Source organism: Boleophthalmus pectinirostris, unplaced genomic scaffold (genome assembly GCF_026225935.1).
Source record: "Boleophthalmus pectinirostris isolate CB_2022bp ecotype Guang Dong unplaced genomic scaffold, ASM2622593v1 HiC_scaffold_19, whole genome shotgun sequence".
Taxonomy (NCBI): domain Eukaryota; kingdom Metazoa; phylum Chordata; class Actinopteri; order Gobiiformes; family Gobiidae; genus Boleophthalmus; species Boleophthalmus pectinirostris.
In genome coordinates this window covers 34,125,268-34,147,290 of record NW_026571140.1, presented here as the reverse complement: position 1 = coordinate 34,147,290, position 22,023 = coordinate 34,125,268, and the positions used below count along the sequence as shown (strand labels likewise).

Here is a 22,023-nt window from a genome sequence, read left to right as displayed (position 1 = left end):
ACCGAGAGATTTGGATATTGTTACATCCCTAATCGTGAGCCTCTCCACCATATCGTGAGCTTTCCTACGATATCGCAATAAATATCGTACCGTGAGGTTCATACCGTGACGATATCGTATCGTGAGACTTGGATATCGTTACACCACTGTTGTTTACCTGTGTAATTTAATGCATTATTTTAGTTTTATTCTAATTCATATTCATTCAGTGTTTCATTTTAATTCATATAGAGATATTTTGTGATCCTTTGAATTATTCTTGTCTTATTACATTCTAAATTAGAGAATGATAGTGTCTTGAAAAGCCCAACCAGAGACAGGAATTGAGAATTACTGACAGTACACTCTATATATGTGTAACATCAGCTGCATGTTCTGCTTGTGACTCTGTACAACTGCATTGTCCTTGTTAAATAAATAAATAAATGTTATAGTCTTAAATCCCCTGTGGTGTTGTGCTTGTCGTTGTCAGATGGGAGACCGGTCCCTGGACGCGCTGCTCTGTGTCCTGTGGAGACTCGGGGGGGTGGCAGGACCGCAGCGTGCAGTGTGTGGAGGAGGACACCAGGGGGCAGCTGTCTCCGCTTGAGGACTGGAGGTGTGGCCACTCGCCTCGACCGATCACGCGACAGATCTGCAACACCTTCGCCTGTCCACAGTGGGTCGCTATGGAGTGGTCCCAGGTTAGATTCTCAATTTCACGACTCACGAGTTTCTAAAGCAAATTACACAGTCTGAGTGTTTGAATATTTGAATAGTTTTAGTTCAGATTATTGAAGCTTGCTCATTACTTAGAGTTTATTTTTGTATTTATATTTAGTTTTACTTTTTAAAATATATACATTTTCTCATTCCTCTGCCTAATCTAGTCTAAAACACCTTAAGTCTTTCTTAATGCTAAATATTTAAATCCTGTAAGGTGAATATTGGACTAAACTAAAGTAAATCCCATTGACATGTTAGTTTCATATGAACCATCTCACACTCTGAGGATCTCAGGGACCGGCCTCCTGATTTAGTCCTGGTATAGTCCTAGTGTAGTTCTGATTTAGTCCTGGTTTAGTCCTGGCTTAGTCCTGGCCTCCTTCAGTCTTCCTGAACATGTGAGAGAGGCCTCTACTGTGACTGTGTTTAAATCCAGGTTCAAAGAGGTTCTGTTTAACCCTGTTTAGTCCAAAGGTTCTGTTTAGTCCAAAGGTTCTGTTTAGTCCCTGTTTAGTCCAAAGGTTCTGTTTAGTCCAAAGGTTCTGTTTAGTCTGAAGGTTCTGTTTAGTTCAAAGGTTCTGTTTAGTCTGAAGGTTCTGTTTAGTCCTATTTAGTCCAAAGATTCTATTTAGTCCAAAGGTTCTGTTTAGTCCAATGGTTCCGTTTAGCCCTGTTTAGTCCAAAGGTTCTGTTTAGTCCAAAGGTTCTGTTTAGCCCTATTTAGTCCAAAGATTCTATTTAGTCCAAAGGTTCTGTTTAGTCCAGTGGTTCTGTTTAGTCCAACGGTTCTGTTTAGTCCAAAGGTTCTGTTTAGTCCAAAGGTTCTGTTTAGTTCAAAGGTTCTGTTTAGTCCAAAGGTTCTGTTTAGTTCAAAGGTTCTGTTTAGTCCAAAGGTTCTGTTTAGTCCAAAGGTTCTGTTTAGCCCTGTTTAGTCCAAAGATTCTATTTAGTCCAAAGATTCTAGTTTAGTCCAAAGATTCTGTTTAGTCCAAAGGTTCTTTTTAGTCCAAAAGTTCAGTTTAGTTCAAAAGTTCTGTTTACCTCTGAAAGGTGGAATGTTAATTTTATGATGTTTATTCATATTTTTGTTTGTATTAATGTAATGTCTTTATTATTCAGTAAAGGTCTCTGAATCACTTTGTCACTTTGTGTATGAATTGTGCTGTACAAATAAACTTGCCTCGCCTGTAGAACTGAAGTAGATTAAATATGAGATTCACTGACTTTTACATTTAAACTTATGAATATAATTATTGTGTACGTCTCCAACAAATTGGCTTTTTGTTTTTTGTTTTACTAACATTTTTCATTGTTATTGTTATAATGATTTTGAACAGTGGAAAAAACTACGTGCTTGTCCCCATGGAGATGTAGTTTCTTTGCATGAAATGTTCCATAATGTGGCATTGAACAAATCTGTTATTCATTTATTCAATTGCAGGTGTTTTAGAGCTCAAAAATACTTTGAAAAACAGGAATTCTTACCACATGCAAGGCTTCTCCACATATCTGACCTGTAACGTTTCTCCATTGTGTTTACCAAGTTTATTTCCATACTGTTGAATAATCGAGGCAAAATAGAAATATCTTCATGGAAACAAGCAGGTGACGGACCCTTCATGAGAAAAGCTGCACAGTGCATCTTGAAGTACAGAAAAAAAAAATCACATTCACATAATTGAACGTGTTTGGACATAACAGATCTTTCATATCCGATTATTCCTTCGGAGGCGTTATTGTTTTGAGACCAGCTGGGGAACTGTTATGTGTTAGAAGACCATATTTTTTCACCCACACACTGACAACTGTGGATCCCCGACTACAGTAATGTGGAAATGAAGCTATTCAGTTCATCACTTACATAATTATATTAATAACACTGTTTCTGACTGCTGTCCCGTGGGGCCTTGAATATGCAGAATTCCTTTATTCCAAGTGCTTTGTTTTGCTTGTATTGCAGTGCACGGTGACTTGCGGTCGAGGCCTGCGCTATCGTGTAGTTCTCTGTATTGACCACCAGGGGCAGCACATCGGAGGCTGTAATTCTTCAGTTAAACCTCATGTAAAAGAAGACTGCCTGGTGCCCATCGCCTGCCACAAGCCTAAAGGTAAAACAGCTTTGAATCATTTCAGAGAGATGGTTTAGCGATCTTTGCTTTTCATAGCAATTATTTATATTCTCAAACTTTTAAAAACGCGTATAAGCAAGCACAATAGCGCAATAAGACGCCAAGACCCTGATTCTCTGGTCGTTCTTCACTTTAACCTGAAACGTGATATGTCTATGTCGTCCTTACGTTTCTGTGGTGTCCATGATTGGGCACTAAAAAGACCCAAAGCCTACTGGAATTTCACTCTACAAACTCTTAGTCCTAAAGACTTAAATGAAGAATTGCTGTTTAATGTAATGTTATGGAAAAAAGTGTTGAAATGAAGAGTGCATACCGTATTTTCCACACTATAGGGCGCTCTGGATTATAAAACACACTGTCATTAAATGGTCTATTTTCGAACTTTTTTCACAAATAAACCGCACCGGACTTTAAAGGAAACACAACAGTTGGATGGGTCAGTGGGACTTTGTTTGGCGCTTTCACGGTGACTCTGGGCTTTGTTCAGTTGTGGCGTGTAGGGAGGGTGCTGTCTGGGACCGCTGGATTGTCGGCGTGTTCGCAGTGACTCAGTTGTTCATTTGTGGCTAGAAGTGGCACATTGCACTCGCTTTTTCGGTTCGTTCCTCCGTTCCATTCCTTGTCCACGTGGAGTGATGAGTGTGGCTGTGGGTGTTTTTCGCTGCGTGGTCGCTGTCTGCTCCGTGTGTGTTTGCGTGCGCTGCGGGTGGTGCGGCTTTGTAGTTTACTGAAGTCATGCTGGGGCTCTGGATTGCGGGATGCGCATTAATTTTTTGATGGGGTTGGATGCCTATAGTGTGGAAAATACGGTATGTACGCCCTCCTTCTGAGCCATGAGGGAGGTTCATGTTAAATTTTGTCTGTGTAATGAAATGTAACTTTTTAATCTTGATAATTGACTATATATTTTTCTAATAATTATCCAGATGTTTCAGTTCATGAAAGATTGGTGTATAGCTTTATTGGGGTCTAATTGTAAATGTATTATTTTTCACTGCTGTCATTGGATCATGACTCTTGAGGGGGCAGTCCCTCAACTTATATGAGCGGAAGGGGCTGTCCTCATACTTGAGGAAGGTCTGAGGGACCGAAACGTCGTACTAATAAAAGAATAATCAAGAGTGAGACCGTGTGCGGGAGTTTTTCTTCAAAAACAACAAATATTCTCAAACTTTTCAAATACCATCTAAGAAAATATTTGGTTTTCAGAGTTCCAACAGATCAGAACCAGGTCTATAACAGGATTAAACCTGGTCTAAACTTGGTAGCAAAGGTGTAAAATGGCACTAAACCACAACTAACATCACTTGATTTGAGCTCAAAGTATAGACGAAAAACATGAACAAAATTAATTCCAAACCAAAAGCATATCTGCATCATTAGAGAGACAGACAGATAGACGGACGGACGGACAGACAATACTTTATTATTGTGAAGGAATTTAATTAAAGTCAATATTATCTACTGTTGTATTCTGTAAGAAATGTTGATGTCAAACCCATCCTTCAGATCTATCTATCTAGAACTAACATGAATCACAACTGGACATTTGAGATCCTGCAGGTTTTTTACACCAAATGTGGCAGCAAATGTGGCAGAAGACTTCCAGTGGGAAAGAACTCAAGGGACTGTTGGATTGTGTGAAATGAACACACCTGTATCCATGGAGACCTTGCAACAGGTTTAGCTAAGAAGCGAATTAAGGATTTAGATTTTACAGACTTTTTACACCAGTGTTTCCCACTTTTTTTTTTTTTTTAAGTCACAAACCTTCAAGATCCAAGTCAATAGACATTATTTTAAAATCACAAAAAAGTGGATTTGACCATAATTGAAAATTAATAAGGATATTTTATTTTTGACTGAGTGATTGTGTCCCTCTGAACAATTAGTATTACTCAAATTTTAAACAATGAAAAACAAGCAGCAATAAAAGGGTCTATAAGTCGCCTATTTGGACATTAAATGTGTCCCTTTTTTTTTTCTTTTCAACATTCTATTGAACAAAATAGTCAATAAACTAATTACAGAAAGCCTAAAAATTATACAAAACATGTCTTAACATTTCAACATTTCTAAAGACATAGGTGGGCCTGTCTGCGTTTTTGCAGTGTGTTCCGGTCTGGGTGCAGGAAGAGAGCGACACACGCTGATCAGGCGCAGAATTCAGTCTGTTTCTGTGCTTTGTCTTCATTTTTGTGAGCACAGAAAGTCCCAGTTCACACATATATGAAGTAGTGAAAGGAATAAGCATAGAAATATTGGTCTTATTGAAGATTCATTGACTCACTTGCTCTCTCGTGTGTCAGAACCGTATATTGCAGACTTAACATGCAGCTCGTTAGCCACCTAGTGCCTCCGCTCAATTTCATTTCTCTCCAGCGATTAGATCAGGAATCAGAATACAGTAGACGGTTCACAAAAATCCCAGAAGTGCGAGTTCGGGCACCAGCCAATCAGCGAAGAGCCATACATTCTGTGTTGGCAATGATTCACGAGATCGAGGATTTAAAGCCGGAACAAAGAGAATGTTTGGTGAATTTTATCAAGGGGAAAGACACTATTGTCCTTCTTCCTACGGGATTTGGGAAAAGCTTAATATACCAGTTAGCCCTGTTAGCAGCGCATTACATACGTCACGACCAAATAGCAGCGAATGGTTAAATAAAAGAAAGTACCCGCCTACAGTCAAGCGAACGAATCCTAATGCTGTGAGGTCAGACGATTTCTATGAAGTGAAACCGGCTCATGAATCAGGCTATGAGATTGTGACAAGGTGACCCAAAAAAAATCTCTTGAGACCCACCTGAGAGTCGCGACCCAGTCTTTGGTAAACAATGTTTTACACCATATGTGGCGACAAACGTGTCAGAAGATCTTCCAGAGAAAATAAACTACAGTTTGACTGAGACACAAAGGCGACTGAGAAGCAAAGCGTAAATGTAGCTGCAGCAAAACTTGAATTTCCCTCGGGATCGATAAAGGATCTCTCTCTTTTTCTCTTTCTCTCTCTCTTTCCCTCTCTAGTCAGTGTCAAAATGATGGATAAAACACTAAAAATAATCAAATTAAAACAAACAATAAAAGAAAACTGGCCAGGTGTATTAACTGTGATACTTTTGTGTGTTTTCGTTCAGAGTCTGCCCCTGTTGAAGACAAGGAGCCGTGGTCAAAACAAGCTCAAGGTTTAGAAGAGCACCACATGGCCACAGAGGAACCCACGTGAGTAAGACTGCAGGAGAACCAAGAAAAATACTACTGTAATATAACTGTAATATCAGAAGCATAAAATCGCGCTCTTTCTGTCAATAGGGGCAAGAGGCTAAGTCCCTGCATTACTCAGTTTTGTTCTAATCCAACAGTTTTGTATGGATTTGATTCCTGCTGTAACTCGGCCAGCCATTGAATACAAATAATATTGGCTATGAGATCAAATAAAAACCTCAAAATATCAAATCTCCCATAATTAAAAAAGTGCAGCATTTGAAGAACTTTATAATTACAGGCCTGTCTATACGGCTCCATTGTCCCCAAGGAGCAATTGTGTCGAAGCAAAATCTGAACTGAATTTTGAATGTTTTTGTAGCTTCTGTAAACTGGTTTGTTTGGACTCATGAATATTAGTGTTGTCACGACACAAACATTTCAAAATCAATTTCACAATACACAATACACAATACTCAATACTGATTCCTTGATAATCCAAAAAATAAATCTCAAACTGGAGCTACTGGTAACGGTGAAAACAACCTGCGTAGGCTCATGATATCTGCAGTACTGTCCTATAGTGTGACCTGAGACATGAGGGACCAGGACTGAACCAGGACTGAACCAGGTCTAAACCAGGTCTAAACCAGGTCTAAACCAGGTCTAAACCAGGTCTAAACCAGGTCTAAACCAAGCTAAACCAGGTCTAAAGCAGGTCTAAACCAAGACTAAAGCAGGTCTAAACCAGGTCTAAACTAGGTCTAAACCAGGTCTAAACCAGGTCTAAACCAGGAGTGAGTGTCTGGACAGGGTCGGATGACAGCAGGCGAAAGGACCGGTGTCCGGAGCCTCATGGGGCTAAGTGCAGCCGTCGCCCAGTCGTGCTTTGCGGACACCCTGCTCCATGGGTTCGGGGTTGTCTGTCTCTCTCTCTCTCTCACTCGCAAGTCCAAGATTAGTCCTGGTTTAGACCTGGTTCAGTCCTGGTTTAGTGCTAGTTCAGTCCAGGTTTACTCCTGGTTTAGTCCTGGTTTAGACCTGGTTTAGACCTTGCTGTAGTCCTGGTTTAGACCTGGTTTAATCCTGGTTTAGTCCTGGTTTAGACCTGGTTTAATCCTGGTTTAGTCCTGGTTTAGTCCTGGTTTAATCCTGGTTTAATCCTGGTTTAGTCCTGGTTTAGACCTGGTTTAGTCCTGGTTTAGACCTGGTTTAGTCCTGGTTTAGTCCTGGTTTAATCCTGGTTTAATCCTGGTTTAGTCCTGGTTTAGACCTGGTTTAGACCTGCTTTAGACTTGGTTTAGACCTGGTTTAGATCTGGTGTAGTCCTGGATCAGTCCTGGTTCAGTCACGAATCGCATACCCCCACTTAAAAAATCTCCACTACACCACTGATTAAAGGTGCATTGTGTAACTTTTTGGTTGGGGTTCCTCATCTTCTTGTGTCTATGGATATTTCATTGCTCTGCTCAGAACAAGAGTCTCCAACCAGTATCTCTCCACTCCCTTCCAAGTAACTCATAAAAGGATTTCTGAATTGTGTGTATTGGGCTTAATAACTAACATCTGATTATTTATCTGCCTAACTCGAGCACTAATAAATTCATAATGGTTTATTTTTATCAGCATCTTAACAGTACACAGTCTAAACCTTGCCATAGTTCTTCTACTTTCTACATTTCCTGCAAAAAAATGCTAAAATGAGTAACTTTCTGGCATTTTCGTTTTATAAACGTAGCTCAACAGAGGAAAAAGGTTAGTGACCTCTGGCTTAATATGACATTAAACAGGTCTGCCTTACATTTATTCAATTACTGGTGGTTTTATAGCCCAAAAATATCTAGGAAAATCAGACGTAACTTGGCCTGGTTTGGTCTTCTTGAAGATAGAAAGGTTTAATACCATACAACATTCAAGACAAAGCAATAACGTCTCCATGAAGAAAAACATTTGATAGACCCTCCACCACTGGATTTACGCAATGCACTGTCAGTTTCCCCAGACGCGACACGCAAGTAACTCCTAAGCAAAAAACTTCAGGAGATAGGAAAATCTACGATGTCTTTATTTTAGCGCAGGCAGCTTACAGAACTCAATTCAAATGATTACAGGATTTCGGTCACCAGCGTCTCTGAATGACAGCAGAATAGACAGTTCTTATACATGACATCTTGTTGAAATATTAACTTATTTATTAGCTCACTTTAGCAAGAAAGTCCACATACATATTTGATAAAACTTGTTTTGAAGGACATTTTTGCAGACATATTGATCAGGCTATCAGGTTCACATCCGCCCCCCTTTGGACCTTGATTTGGGGCAGCAACCAAAAGAAAACATAACAAGAAACATTTTGATATGATTCAATTAACAGTAAAGCATCAACACAAGAAAATAAACCCACAGCACCTTTAAATCTTAGTACTTTCTTTTATATTACCTTGTGGTCTTATCTGCCTATATCTGTGTAATCCCTCAGTGGTCCAGGTACATTTCATAGTTTATGCGCTCTTATTTTTGTTCTGATACAGCTGAAGATCATTCTAAAAGGTTAATTTCCACTCTGGTTTATGTGACTTTTTTAGTATCGATCCTTGCTCAAATGAGTATTGATACTAGTTTTGGTCTCAGTTAGTGTCTGATTTTCAATACTTTCGACAACCCTATGGATATTGCCATTTTTCAAAGCAATCTGCACTGATTTATGTTTTATTTATTTGACAGGGACAGATACAACAAACATGGATAAACAATTATGTAATCGGTTGCAGGTATCACAGTGTTTATAGTCTAAGTGAATTTGCAACAGCAGTTCACAAAAGGTAGAGAGCAGAGTCCCACTGCACTGCTTCGAAAAGTTTTCCCAGTCGCAAACTATTTGGGAAGATAAATCACCTTCTCTTACCTGATCTTATCTTTAAATTGTCTCTGCTCTTAACTTGATCGACAAATACAGCAGTCGTTCGCCGCTTATGTAAATGTGTTTGTTTAGATTCACGCCAATTATAAGTTAATGTATTCATTAGCTGCGTCTTTGTTCATTTATTCATCTTTCTTACTGAACGTACTCCCTCTGACAATTTGTCCCTCCCCCTGCACGCTCAGAGACAGTAAATACCTCCTCTTTGACAACAGGCTAATTTTCCAGATGCATTCTACTCCTGTCTGAGATGATGGGGCGTCAGAGTTGTGTCCTTAGGCAAGACACTTCAACCACATTGCCTAGAACAGGTGTGGGCAAACTAAGGCCCAAGAACCGTATGCGACCCTTTAAACCTTTCAATCCGGCCTGCTGAACTTGAATAAATTATTATCTACATTCAATAGGGAAATGGGCCTGTAATCATCATCATCATCATCATCATCATCATCATCATCTTTATTCCGGACTCATGGTCCATTTTAAAAACAGACAAGGACAGTGAGAATACAAAACAATAAACATTCATGTTTTTAAAAACAGTGTTGGGAAGGTGACTTTTAAAATGTATTCCCCTACAGATTACACATTACATACACCAAAATGTAGTTTGTAACGTAATCCATTAGGTTACTTAAAGTGAGTAACGTAATCTGAATACTTTGGATTACTTGGTTTGCTCTAGAGTAGCAAATACTAGGAAATCTTCACATAAGATGTTTTGTCTGGTAAAAGCAATAAAAAAGCCCAGACTTTACTTAACCAAATTCAAAATGTTATTGATAGAAGAGGAGGAAACACGGTCCATGCAGCATGATTTAGTCCTGTTAAATCCTGTTTTAGACCTGGTTTAGACCTGGTTCTAGTCCTGTTTTATACCTGGTTTAGTCCTGGTTTAGATCTGGTTTAGACCTGGTTTAGACCTGGTTTAGACCTGGTTTGGATCTGGTTTGGACCTGGTTTAGATCTGGTTTAGACCTGGTTTGGACCTGGTTTGGATCTGGTTTGGACCTGGTTTAGACCTGGTTTAGATCTGGTTTAGACCTGGTTTGGACCTAGTTTAGATCTGGTTTGGATCTGGTTTAGTCCTGGTTTAGACCTGATTTGGACCTGGTTTAGATCTGGTTTAGACCTGGTTTGGACCTGGTTTGGATCTGGTTTGGACCTGGTTTAGACCTGGTTTAGATCTGGTTTAGACCTGGTTTGGACCTGGTTTAGATCTGGTTTAGACCTGGTTTGGACCTGGTTTAGATCTGGTTTGGATCTGGTTTGGACCTGGTTTAGACCTAGTTTAGACCTGGTTTAGTCCTGGTTTAGACCTGATTTGGACCTGGTTTGGACCTGGTTTAGACCTAGATTAGACCTGGTTTAGTCCTGATTTAGACCTGATTTGGACCTGGTTTGGACCTGGTTTAGACCTGGTTTAGACCTAGATTAGACCTGGTTTAGTCCTGGTTTAGACCTGATTTGGACGTGGTTTAGTGCAATGAGTCGAATTACCGAAAAAAAAAAAAAAAAAAAAAGGGGATATAGCCCAAAATGTGAAAACAGGAAAATATCACTGTGTAATCCATTTATTTCAACCAAGTAACTGTAATCCAATTACCACTCACTGAAACAGTAACTGTAACTGAATACAGTTACTCATAATTTGTACTCTGATTACATAACTCCGGTACATGTAATCTGTTACTCCCCAACACTGTTTAAAAGACAACCACACCAGTGTCTCCACATATTGGACTGATGTCTTATTGCACTGAATCTCAGATTTGTGAGTGACATTATTATTTCATTGTCTGATTTGTTCAGTCTGCAGATAAAACTGTACATTAAAATTCTTAGTGCAGCTTGCAAAGTGTTCACTCGAGCAGTAACAAACATCTCTGTCACACTCGTCCATCGTGGCCTCCTCAAAAGCACCGTAAAGCGTCATTATAAGCCACCTGCAGTCTTTGCAAACTGGCTTTTTTATAATTAGTCCAGAGGTGAGCTGCGTACAACGGTGAACAATATGATTTGAACAATAACAACTTTACATCATTTGTACAAGAACCAAACTTACGCATAGAGTACGCAAGAGTATTTGCCGCATTCTAATTTTTTTTTTGTCTTTCTTATAGATCAGAGATATAACAGCCTGTCTCATAGTTTCTGGGAATAAACCAGAGACCAAGGACTCATCATAAACAGAGAGCAGGATAGGGGCCAGGTCATTAGAAAATGTTTTGAAAAATTCTCTTGGAAAGCCGTCTGGCCCTGGTGATTTCCCATTTTGCATGGATGGAACTGCTTTCAAAAAAATCTTCTTTTGAAAAAGGCCTTTCCTGAGTCCTGAGATTAATCTTACCGTATTTTCCGCACTATTAGGCGCTCTGGATTATAAGGCGCACTGTCATTAAATGGTCTATTTTCTAACTTTTTTCACAAATAAACAAATCAACACTGGACTTTAAAGGAAACACAACAGTGTGATGGGTCAGTGGTTTTGTTTTTGTTGTGGCGTTCACAGTGACTCTGGGCTTTGTTCAGTTGTGGCGTGTAGGGAGGGTGCTGTCTGGGACCGCTGGATTGTCGGCGTGTTCGCAGTGACTCAGTTGTTCAGTTGTGTCTAGAAGTGGCACATTGCACTCGCTTTTTCGGTTCGTTCCTCCGTTCCGTTCCTCGTCGGCGTGGAGTGATGAGTGTGGCTGCGGGTGTTTGTTCGCCGTGCGGTCGCTGTCTGCTCCGTGTGTGTTTGCGTGCGCTGCGGGTGGTGCGGCTTTGTAGTTTACTCAAGTCGTACTGGGACACCCGAGTGGATTCGTGTACAGGGCGCTGTCGTTTTTTGATGGGGTTGGAGAAAAATACGGTACTAAAAAAGTTGTCAAAAAGCAGTTTGTTTCTATTGGACTCATATAGTTGTGTGTAATACTCACTGAATCTATGGTTAATCTCCAAAGGATTCGTCAATTTAACTCCATGTTCTCCATTAATTGCAAAAATAGCTTGGTCAGCCTGTTGTTGACGCAGTTGGTCGGACAACATTTTACCTGTCTTTTCACCCTGTTCATATATTTTATGCCGACATTTGTTTAAAAGGTTTTCAGTTTGCTTCGTTGTTAACAGATTGAATTCAGTCTGGAGAATTAACCGTTGTTTAAACAGATCAGGGGAAGGGGAGTTGGCGAACACTTCGTCAAGCCGCAAAATATCTCCCTCAATCTTTTTAATCTGCTCATGCTGGACGAGCTTGAATAAATTATAATAATAAACTTTGAAAATGTTTTATTTTTCCTGCAATTCCGGCATTTCCCAATAGATGGCGCACTCTAGATACATTGACCTTTGTTGACGTATTATGCTGCATTCATGTGGTGTCAAAAGATCCAGTATGCTGAGTTGTTTTTCTGACATGAGGAGGCGTTCATGTGAATTTTCCCAGTGTGAAAGTAATTTTTCCGATAATTCCGACACCACATGAACGCATCCTGAGAAACGCCACAACAAAACTAACCCCAGACTTTGATGTGCTGGCTAAAAATAGACGGCAACGACACTGATCCCACTGAAATCAAAAGTAAGTTTCTCTGCTGTTATGTAAAAAATGCATTAACGTGTTACATGTCATTCCGTGGTGTGCAGGTGCATGTACGTTCTCATTATAAACAACCAGATCAAATATAACACGCTCACAGACTGGCACGCTGTCACTATTCCGTCCTTGCTCTGGTCGTTGTTGAGTTTTGGCAATGGGGACACAGACTGAATAGAAAAAGCAGGACAAGTAGATCTGCATCTCCTACCGTTTTTGAATTAAAGACAATCAGGAGGAGAGTGATGATGATAATATTCTGAAGGAGAACAGAACTTTCAGTGCTTTAAAATAGTAACTGTTAGTAATAAAAAAGCTGTATTTTATTCATTTAATTTTCAGTGTTTTAAGAGTAATTTCAATAAATAGCAAACACCTGGGACTATTTTGTTGTGATGCTTTGTAATGATTTCCAGTTGAAATTCAAGCACAGGTTTTCTACATATCCCGTGTTATTTTTTTTTCCTCCACTACATCCATCTGCTTCTGGTCCGACCCTTCCGTCAAATTTTAGAACTCTTTGTGGCCCACGAACCAAAAAGTTTGCTCACCCCTGGTCTCGTAAGTGGTGTTTGCGAGAGTGTTGGTCGTGATCAGAGGCAGTGATGCGAATAACGGCATTTAAGTATAACAGCGCTACATTTTCCATAACGGAGTAATATAATTAATTACACTCCCATCCATCATTACAACGCCCTTAACGTTACCAGGAAAGAAAAACGGCACGTTACGATACATGCATTCCGAATTTCAGACATCCGGTCATCGCGCAATTCATACTGGGAAGGGTCCTCTGAAAAAGTGAGAATCAAACCGCCATGTTTTGTTTTCCCAGTGGGATGCGTCTATTGTCAAAGCCTGGTTCTGATATTGACATATTTTAGTTATCCCGATCCCTCGCTCAACCTTGGTTACGAATTTAAAAAGTCAACGCCAAAGCGAAAGGCACCAGCTGTTCGACAAGAAACACCTTCCACTGCAAAGAGACCAAGACGTGATGTTGCTGTAAAGTCAGTCAAACAAGAAAGTGCGAGCTCAGCCTGTTTGTCTTCTGTACCTCTGGCTTAATAAATGGGATTTTGCTTTGTTGGCGCTCCACATACAAAATATTCACTGCAAACTTGGGATGATTACCTCCGCCAAGGAGGTTATGTTTTTGCCGGCGTTTGTCTGTTTGTTTGTTTGTTTGTTTGTTTGTCTGTTAGCAACATAACTCAAAAAGTTATGGACCGATTTTGATGAAATTTTCAGGATTTGTTGGAAATGTGAAAAGGAAGAACTGATTTCATTTTGGGGGTGATCCGGAAGAAATCCTGGATTCTGGATCACTTTGAAATTTTAGTTAACATTGTGGTAAATGGGGCCAAAAGTTTTGTTTCTCAATATCTCGGTTAATTATTGACCAAACCCCATGAAATTTGACTCAGGGATGGACAATGGGATCCTCTTTCATATTCCAAAGGCTGATCCGGATCTGATCCAGAAGACTGATTTTATTGCAATTTATATAAAAAATAGGGGTAGTCCTTGGCGGAGGTCTGCGCTCTCTGAGTGCTTTTCTAGTTTCTTAGGCAGCCAAATGTTTCCTTTTTCATCCTTTCTGTGTATCAATCGCCTTCACCTTTCACTATTTTTTCAATTCTGTTGGGAAGGGAAACTGTTTGAACGGAGGTTTGCAGTCACACACATCTGATTCCCTTTTGCATTTATGGAGTTTGCAAACTTCCGAAGCCCGTTTTCCGCTGTTAGGACGTCCAACAATATAATCATATATCAGAGCCAGAAACAAAATCGATATGGTTCAAAAGACTTGACTCAAAGATCGGCTTTGACAATAGACGCACCCCACTGAGGAAATCAAACATGGCAATTTGATGCTCACTTTTTCGGAGGACCCTTGCCAGTATGTATTTCGCGATGACCGGAAGTCCGAAATTCGAGATGCATGTATTGGGTTGAATGAGGCGCCGCGGTGTCAGTCTTCATGCAGTGGACAGACACACAACATCAGCAGGAGCGAGGAGAGCTCAGGACAGAAGTTGGGTGGGCGGAGTCTCTGCTTACACTGCCTTGTTGTTTCTTTCCCGCACACTTCAAGATAAACGAGGCAAACTCAACGAGAATGCGACAATGGCAACGACGAGCCAGGGACATTCAAAGGCAGCGTTTTCAAACTGGAAATACCAACACTGTTTTTCTCTCAGTGAAATAAAAAACAATAATATGTATGTTAAGTGTAACTGTGCCTCACGTAACTCGAATCTAATGAAGCACCTCACAGCGGCACATGCAAACACACCTCTCGTTGCTGTTCACGCCGAGCCCCGGTGCAGTGAGTGTGAACTCTCGCGAACGTGGAGACTCAGTTACTTTATGGGGGAAGTACTTTGAAACATAGAATGCCCATCACTGGTTGAAGGAGAAGATGGCAGCCTCACTTCCTTCAGTTTGCCCCATGGCAGCTGTGATGCACCGAGTGTGGAGTGAATGAATAATGCACCGTGAAGAGCTTTGGGGGTCTTGAAAGTCTCTATACAAGTTCAATATTAATTAAGATCATGGATTCAGATAAGGAGAAGTACAGGTTACTTTCTATTTTTGAATAATAATAATAAAGTTACAGCAGTAGCAGTACACTAAATTCTATACTTGCTTATATTATACTTTTAATTTGTGTACCTTAATCGACAAATATAACTATTGTTTGTTGCTTATGTACATTTTTATTAGATTCCACGCCTGTTAATTATTAATTTGTGGCGTCTTTGTTCATTTATTAATCTTTCTTTCGAACATACTCCCTCTGACAACTTCTCCTCCTCCTCTCAGTTTTAGATGGAGCCTAAAACAAGCACAATCAGCTTCCTCCATGAATATTCACACTCCTTCAGATCCAAATTTCCTGCGAAGACAAAAATTCTTACCTCACCCAGACCGTTACAGTTGTGTCTAAAGTTAAAGGAGCACTACGAGACTTTTATAGAAGAGGGTTTGCCACATGTGGATCTGTTCTTGCTTTTCCTTGAAGTGGTCCCTCGTTTATCGCGGAGTTACGTTCGAAAAATAACCCGCGAGGTGAAATCCACGAAGTAGTCAACTTTATATTTTACAGTTATTATATCTGTTTTAAGGCTGTAAAACCGCTCACCACACACTTTATACACTTTTCTCAGACAGGACAGTTACAACACTTTTTACATCCTACTTAAAACTTATTGCTGCTGTCGTCCTTAATGTAACGAACTGAAGATTCATTTATTCTGTAATGGAGCCCTACAGCACAGAGTCCTGCATGGGTCCATTTTTGGAGACCCGCACCCGCGCAGTACAGCACCACGCCTGTCAGTTAACTCGAGATTATATCAAACTTTTGCACTGCAGACGCCACAGACTGAACGAAGACTAAACCAGGACTATCCTAGGACTAACCTAGGACTGATTCCAGGACTGAAGAGGAGGACTAAACCAGGACTGAACAAGGACTAAAACAGGACTAAAACAGCAGTAAACCTGGACTAAACCAGGACTAAACCAGAAGTGAAACAGGACTCACTGTTGGGACTCGCTCGCAGGTGACCGCAGGAGAAAGGACCGGCTCAGCTCCGCACCTCACCTTTACGTAACCACGGCAATTGCCCGATCGCGCTTTATAGACACTCTCCTGGGCGGGATCACAATTCTCTCTCTTAAGTCCAAGATTAGTCCTGGTTTAGACTTGGTTTAGTTCTGGTGTAGTACTGGTTTAGACCTGGTTTAGTCCTGGTTTAGTCCTGGTTAAGTCCCAACCTGTCCATGTGTAATCACTACTCGCCCACATACCCACCCGTAAAATTCTACAACGTTAAAACCTGCCCGTTTCAGCAACTATTTGCCCGTACTGGACTCTGCTACAGCGCGTAACTTCTACTTTCCTTCAGCGTGTCCAGAAGTCCAACTTTTTGTGCGATGGTTTGCATCTTCCTCTGCCTTTTGGGTGCGACCGCAGGAGCCTTTGTCGGTGCAGAACGTTTTGTCGACATTGCGGGTTTTGTCGTGGAGAAAACTCGCAAACATACAGCACTTCAGAATCACACTGCTAGAGATCGAACATTTATTTAAAATTGGCAGCTGAACACATTCTGCAATGTACAGGAGACATGGCACGGAGGAGACTGACAACGGTTTACAGTCCTTTAGCCAATCAGGACGCATGGGGAGGAACAGAATACACGTTTATACACTGTAAAAAAAAAAAAACACAGTAGTTCTCAGTCAATTCACACATACATTCATCTGAATACATTAAAGGACAGACAAATAATAAATAACAAGAACAGCATTATGTAACTTTTCTGGTGGGCGAGGGGGTTTGACACCTGCTTGTTTTCATGGAGACGAGTTTAATGTCATGTGAAAATAAAAACTGTTAGCAATTAGCACATTGAACGCTTTGTGAGAGGTACTGTGGGAGTTGCAATACTTTATGTAAATGTGTTTGCTTGGATTCCTGCCAGTTACAGCACAAGTTAATGTATTAATTAGCTGTGTCTTTGTTCACTCAATTATCTTTCTTTCCAAACACACTCTCTCTGACAACTTGTCCGTCCTTTTTTTTTTCATGGAATGTTTTACAGTATGTCGTTAAACTTATTTATCTCCACGGAGACGAGCATGGGACTGACCCCCGCCCCCACCAGAAAAGTTACACAGTACACCTTTAACTTTCACAACAGTTCTTTTTATTTTTTTTATTTGCTTGTCTGTTTGAATTCCTGCCAATTACAAGTTAGTATATGAATTAGGCTACGTTCAGACTACAGGGCTTAATGCTCAATTTTTTTTTTTTTGTGTGAAATCCAATTCTTTGGCGAGGTCGTTCACATTTCCAATTAAATTTGACTTGTATGTGATCTCCAGTGTGAACTTTAAATGTCCCAAAAGTGTCCCTCTTGTGTATTGGAGGACACAACAACGTCACACGGAGCGAGCGTGCTCAGTGTTGATGGAAGTTCGCCTAAACGCTGGGCTTGTCTCCTAAAATATGGTGCAGTTCTTCATATAATGGACAGGTTACACGTACACGGCCGCTTCGTTTGTTTGAGTCTTTTGTCTCCTTGTATTTGGCTCAGAGGCTTTTTATTTTTCTTTGACATTGGAGCCAAGATGACCTGTTCCGATGAGACCCCTCCAATTTGGCTTGAATACAGCGATCACCCCCAAATATTAATTAACACGTAAACCTCGCTTTCCCTCCATTTACTAGACTCCGAGTAGGACATGTAGGTGGCAGACTGAAGTCACATGTTCCAAAGATCAGATATGTATCGGTTTTAGGACCACATATCCAAGGCTACGTTCAGACTGCAGCCTGAAGTGACCCAAATCCGATTTTTTGGCCCCTATGTGACCTGTATCTATTCTTTTCCTGACAGTCTTAACGACACAGATCTGATTTTTTCAAATGCGACCCAGACCACTTGGATATGTGGTCCTAAAACTGATACATATCCGATCTTTTGACATGCGACTTCAGTCTGAACAGCCAAAGCGCATTCATCCGACCTACATGTTATCAACAAGCCACAAACGTCACTATTCTGCGCTGAAGTAGGCAAAAATTGTTAATGAACTCCGTGTCACTGAAGCGAAGCACATCACCACTCACCACTCTTGGCTTGACATCCACATGTTCGGACATTGCTGCCACTGCACCACCAAACACCACGGCCAAAAACCTCGTCCTTCTCCTTCTCAATCTCCTCCTTAAAACAAGTAAGTTGTTCATGTTCTGGCTTCGGTATAAGAGGAAATTTAAAATCTCCAGGTGCTCGATGCTCGCGTCCATGTTGGGACAACTTCTGTAAACACAGAGCACGCTCAGTGCGGTTGACGTCGTCGTGTCTCCAGTGCACATGCGGGACACTTTTGGGCCATTTAATGTTCACACTGGAGTCACATACAAGTCGCATTTAATTGGAAATGTGAACAACCTCGCAAAAACATCGGATTTCACAAAAAAATCCGAATTGAGCGTTAAGCCCTGCAGTCTGAATGTAGCCCAAGTGGCCTGGGTCACATTTGAAAAAATCGGATCTGTGTCGTCATTAAAAGATCAGATACAGGTCACATAGGGGTGAAAAAATCAGATTTGGGTCACTTCTGGCTGCAGTCTGAACTTAACCTTAGTTGCTTATAATTTCAAGACAATAAATTCTATCTTACCTTAAAGCGGACCTATTATGCTAAATCAACTTTTTAGAGCTTTCAAACATGTTACAGTTGTTTCTCATTTTCCCTCTCATAGGTTTTCTATGTTTAAAAGGTTTAAATAATTGGATTTAGCATGATTCCTGCATGTTTCAGTATTTCATCTTTATTCTCCTGTATTCAAGACACAGTTTCTTCGATCGAGCAGAGTTTTCACTGTCATTGCCAGTATTCGCCCACTGCTGTGTTCTGACTCCGTCCTCTTTGTTCTGTTGACGTTCACGCCGATGTCAGCTCCCATGGGCACCACAGTTTTCTAACGCAGAACTCAGCAGATTTGTTTCTTTTATTAAGTTGTTTTAGATCAATATTGTGATTTAAAACATAATCATCCCTGGGTATATAGCAGGCTCAAGCGCAATGTTTTTTTTAACAGGTCCATATATGATTTTCTGATCTATGTTGTAGTGTTGTTTCCTTAAAAACATATCTGGCGTTCTTCTCCCAAATGGAAAACACTCTGCTCCACCAATACAGGAAGTGCTCCACTGTGTTTTTAAACCCCATACACCTTCATTAGAATCATTTGGATAATTTTAGCCCTGGAGTTGCAAATCTCTACTGACCAAAAGGTAAAAAAAGTAGCTGTAGCATGTGTGAATGAAAGAAAACACAACTCCAGGTATGTTTTTGAGGGAGGTAACAACATTATAACTTGGCTTAAAGTTCACAAGAGTCGGTTTTGCGCAACATAGGACCTTTAACCCTTCCAGACCAATGGTGTTGCAAATGTTTTATATAATCATGCATAACTTTCCAACCATAAAAGATAGAACCTTACTTTTTTTTCCTTTAAAAGATAAGACGTTTGGCTTTCCAAAAATGTCTCCGGCATTATCGTTCCAAGCACACTGTGTGAGGAGGTCGGGATAACAAATGTCCAGTAGGAACTTTGTTTTCCGCCAAGTGCATGCACTGTGTCCATTTTGATCGGCCCAAACTTTGCCAAAGAGTGTAGTGAGTCAAAACGGTCGACTGCTCTGAGCGTCTCTGTTCGTCACAATTGAAAGATCAGCTCTAAGTGCAAATGACAACTTACATTACACATTGCATTTCGCTCAACATGTACAAATACAAATCTAATAAACGCCATGGAAATGCAGGAAGTGATGTGGCTCTGTGCCTTGGACCTGACACAAGCTGTTTCCATGACTGGTACCAGGAAAGTCCTGAGGCGACTGCACATTTTTTTAGTTTTGAGGGCATAAGTATATTTTTAGTTTATGTACAGACTTGACATTTTGCATTTTTGTAGCTGAAACCCTAAATTAAGCATTTCTTTATGTCCAAAAAGTTGTTTATACATGCTTTGTGTTTTGTATGATAGAGTGTGAATTTTATTTTCCTTTTTTCTTTTTTTCATTTGTATTCCTGGTCCTATAGCTTTTATTGCAGCCATATGACACAACTACAGCATGCAGATTGTGAAATAACAGGTTGTACTGAAAAAAAGGATGTATAACACTTCATTAGGGGGGTAAAAGGGGGAGTTTTAACAGAACAAAATCCAGGCGAGGACAGAGGTACTAAAAATGCCCTTAGGTCTGGAAGGGTTTTAAAGCTACACCATGAAAGTTTTCTCGTGGCGGGCCTGTTGCCGCAGTTCTTATGTAAATGTGTTTGGATTCCTGCCAGTTACAAGTTAATGTATTAATTAGCTGCATCTTTGTTCATTTATTTACCCCTCTTACTAAACGTACTCTCCATGACTGCGTGTCCCTCCTCTCTCCGCCGCCCCCTGCCTCTGTCTGTGAGCTGTTGTTTACCCTTCCTCCCCGCTTCATCTTCATATTAATAAAATACTATGAGGCTTCTCTAGTGTGCTGTCCTTATCTCCTCCACAGCACTGGGAACAGAGGAGCCGGACTCAAAGTGCATTTTTATGTGGCCTCCCAGGGCTCAGAAAGCATACGGAAGAACACATCTGCTGCAGCCCACACGGAGAAACAGACCACAAAGACACATTAGAAAGAGAAATGAAAATCTGCGTTATGTTCGGTGTGGGAGGAGGCAATACTTAGTCAATAATCGCTAAAGCACAGCTAATTAAAGGTCCTATATTACGCTAAATTGACTCTTGTGAGCTTGATGGCATGTTATAATGTTGTGATTTCCTCAAAAACACACTCGGAGTTGTGTTTTACTTCATTCACACATCTGAGTTACCCTTTATTTTTAGGCTACATTTATATGATGTCGGTCTGAACAGAAGACGCAAAAGTGGCGTCGCGTCTTCACTTTTTATTCTACTGCGGAATTCGATTGGGTATGCATGAAATTGCGACTAGGTGGTGATGTACGTGAGGTAAATGAGTACCCGACGTGAGCAGATCTGGCAGTGTAGACGGAAACGCGACAGTGGAGCATATTCAAATTTTGCCACTCTGGAGGGCGGGTTCAGATTTTTGCATTTTTAAGCCCAAAAACGCCGTCACCTTCTAAACGAAAGGCACTTCCGATAAACCATTTTGTCGTTTTTACCTGCAAGCTTTCTCATGTCAATAAGCCCTTAGTCTGTTTACATCTCCAAAGCTCAAAACGCTCTGTTCCACCTTGTGACGTCATGATGAGGTAGTTTTCAAGTTAACAGCTACGTTTACCTTTTGTTCAGTAGAGTGATTGAACAAAGCACAACTCCAGGTATGTTTTTTTTTTTTTTTTTTTTTTTTTTATGAGAAAACATTATAACATCATAGCCATTAATCTGCTAAACTCAGAGAGCACAGTTAAAAAATAAAAGTAAAAGGCTTAGGGAATGTACAGTCAGTGCGTATACATGCACATCAGTATCCCGGTTATTAGCCATATCCCGGTTATGTCAGTATTCGGGTTACTGTGTTTACATGCGCACTGAGAAACCGGGACACTCATATCCCCATATACATGATCAAATGGAGTATCCCGGTTTCTTGACATAATCTTACAAATGCGCAAGCTCAAAAATTAACTAAAATCAATTTGATAAACCAGGAAAAATACAAAAAGTGAGCTCCTTTAGCATAAGAGGCTAAGGAGGTTTAACCAGCGGTGAGGAGCTGTGAGATCTCCCACAATCCACTGCACACATCGAACCCAACAGATTCTTCATTAAAATCTTATGCATAAATAAACTCAACTTTACAACATATAAACCACTATAGAACCACATGAGCCCGTTTGATCATATAATTAAGCTCTGATCACATTTGTTTACTTTTTACAGAAACGAAACTTAAGACCGCCTAGGCTAATTAGTAAAAACT

At 40.4% G+C, this 22,023-nt stretch overlaps 1 protein-coding gene across 1 annotated transcript in view; it reads left to right on the top strand.

Moving 5' to 3' along the window:
- The window catches only part of adamtsl3 (ADAMTS-like 3), a 503,662-nt gene that overhangs the window by 403,677 nt on the left and 77,962 nt on the right, over positions 1-22,023 (top strand). The window contains exons 13-15 of the mRNA XM_055154339.1: positions 473-683; positions 2,666-2,813; positions 5,975-6,059. Of these exons, the coding sequence (XP_055010314.1) occupies positions 473-683; positions 2,666-2,813; positions 5,975-6,059 (444 nt within the window). The remainder of the gene's footprint in view (positions 1-472; positions 684-2,665; positions 2,814-5,974; positions 6,060-22,023) is intronic.